Source organism: Papaver somniferum, chromosome 10 (assembly GCF_003573695.1).
Source record: "Papaver somniferum cultivar HN1 chromosome 10, ASM357369v1, whole genome shotgun sequence".
Lineage (NCBI taxonomy): Eukaryota > Viridiplantae > Streptophyta > Magnoliopsida > Ranunculales > Papaveraceae > Papaver > Papaver somniferum.
The window spans coordinates 79125649-79127686 of NC_039367.1; the positions used below are offsets into that span (position 1 = coordinate 79125649).

A 2038-nucleotide genomic window follows, 5' to 3' on the forward strand; every position below is an offset into this window, starting at 1 on the left:
AACTTTGGAAAAACAGAGTGAGTCACGTGTTCAACACGTTGTCCTTAAGAAATTAGCGCCCGGCTACACTCAAGAGTGATGCTATAATCCTCGCAGGATGGATATCTCCAGGATAAAACACCCTACTACACCTACTACTAGCATATGTAGTAGATGCTCAACTTGAGCTTGGCAACTCCGAAAAAACCGTTAAGGAAAATCGTGAACACTTAAGAAACGCTATAAAATATTTTTCCCTTAGGTCCCTCTAAAATATAGAGCAACCCCTTTTCCATAGATTTTACAAAAGTAGTGAATTTGTTTATATAATGGAATAATACAGCTTAAAAAGGTGAATTCCAGCTTATATAATCTCTTAAAATAACTAAAAAGTAGAAACTCCATGGTGTGGGACTAATAAGTTTTTCATTCACAAAAGAAAACAATAAATTGTAATTTTTATTAAAACTTTTAAAAATTATATTTTATTAATCATTTTTCAACAAAATATATATACGGCTTCGAACTTAAACACGTCTAGAGAAATAAGCTTTGATTCTGTTCTACCACTACCACGCGTTAAAAACAAGAATTGAGCGTGTGTATTTAAAGAGTTAAGATCATTAAGTTGTTTTAAACCGATAAGTTCAGCATAAAGTTTCTGCTTATAAAGTGAATCACAACATGGTCACATGCAGAGACTTTCTCAACTTGTTGGTCTGTGAATTGTGAAACACAAGAGTCTCCATCACAAAGAAGAATCAATGGGTCTTTATGGGGGATCAGTTTGAAGCACATACTCTTTCCAACCCTTCTTGTATTATTGCTTAAGCATGTTTAGTTTTTCTGCCATTAATACAGTGCCTCTATAAATAAGTTGTCCAACAGAACTCAAATTCCTCACATCACAATAGCTCAGATTCTTTCTGTTTCCCGTTGTTCTTTACTTGTATTTTCATTTAAGTTCAAAAACTTCTCTACCATCGGATCGGAATTCGACTTCGAATTCGGTCCGATTGGTTTCGAGATTTTACGTAAAAGATGATTAATTAGTTCTGTTTTTGTTTCTGTTATTGATTGTGTTAATTGGGTTTCTCTATTTTGTCGGATTTCAGAAACATATATACTCTATCAGCTTTTCTTTGGTCATATTAGCAGTTTTAAATTCAGAAAAATGGAAGCTATAATGAGGGTGGCATCAAAGAAAGGAGTTGTAATCTTTAGTAAGAGTTCGTGTTGCATGTGTTATGCTGTCAAGATTCTGTTTCACGAGCTCGGCGTGAACCCGCTGATCCATGAACTTGATCAAGACCCCGAAGGAAGAGAAATGGAGAAAGCACTTGTGAGGATGGGATGTAATACACCTGTACCATCCGTTTTCATTAATGGTGAGTTTGTAGGATCCACCAATGAAGTTATGTCTCTTCACCTCGGAGGTTCATTGCTTCCGTTGCTTAGACCATATCAAGCTTTACCTTGATCAGTATACCAGCACTCCGATCTCCATGTTTGAAGAATAACCTTGGTTTAATACTACAAACCCATATTAGCCCTTCTTATTTCAGTATCCATGTAATAGTAATTTAACTCGCTTGTTTGCTTTCGAGTATCTTATGCGTGTATCTTGCATCTCCTATTTCCTAATGAAGTTGCCTTGATTGGTTTACCTATCACTTCTGTTTCCAACTGTCCAGCTTTCAGAAAAAGTTTAAAACTGACTCAAACTTCACATTTCCAACAGTGAAATAAATAAGATTCTTACCAAGAACAACACAGTGCTAATATTGTCTTTGAACTTAAGTAATAGGTCAAACAAACATGTACCGGTGACAGCAAAATTGGATTCAACATGATATCGTACTTCTAAATATCGACATAAATAAACCTATCGCTTCAGTAACACCGCATGCACACTTGTTGCATTTCACAAATCTTTCTTCTTTTTCTTTCCTATTGAAAATTTGCATTTTACAAATTTGCATGCGATAAATTTTCAAAAGCTTCAACAGATATTAATAGCACAGTGGTAAAATTATTGGATGATGATACTATCGGTATG

At 34.9% G+C, this 2038-nt stretch overlaps 1 protein-coding gene across 1 annotated transcript; it reads left to right on the forward strand.

The window, feature by feature from the left end:
* The first annotated feature begins 636 nt into the window (after positions 1–636).
* LOC113319727 (monothiol glutaredoxin-S9-like) lies at positions 637–1652 on the forward strand. Its single transcript, XM_026567971.1, has one exon. It carries the CDS (start codon positions 1154–1156, stop codon positions 1457–1459), a length of 306 nt encoding a protein of 101 aa, XP_026423756.1. The 5' UTR covers positions 637–1153; the 3' UTR covers positions 1460–1652.
* The last annotated feature ends 386 nt before the right edge of the window (positions 1653–2038 follow it).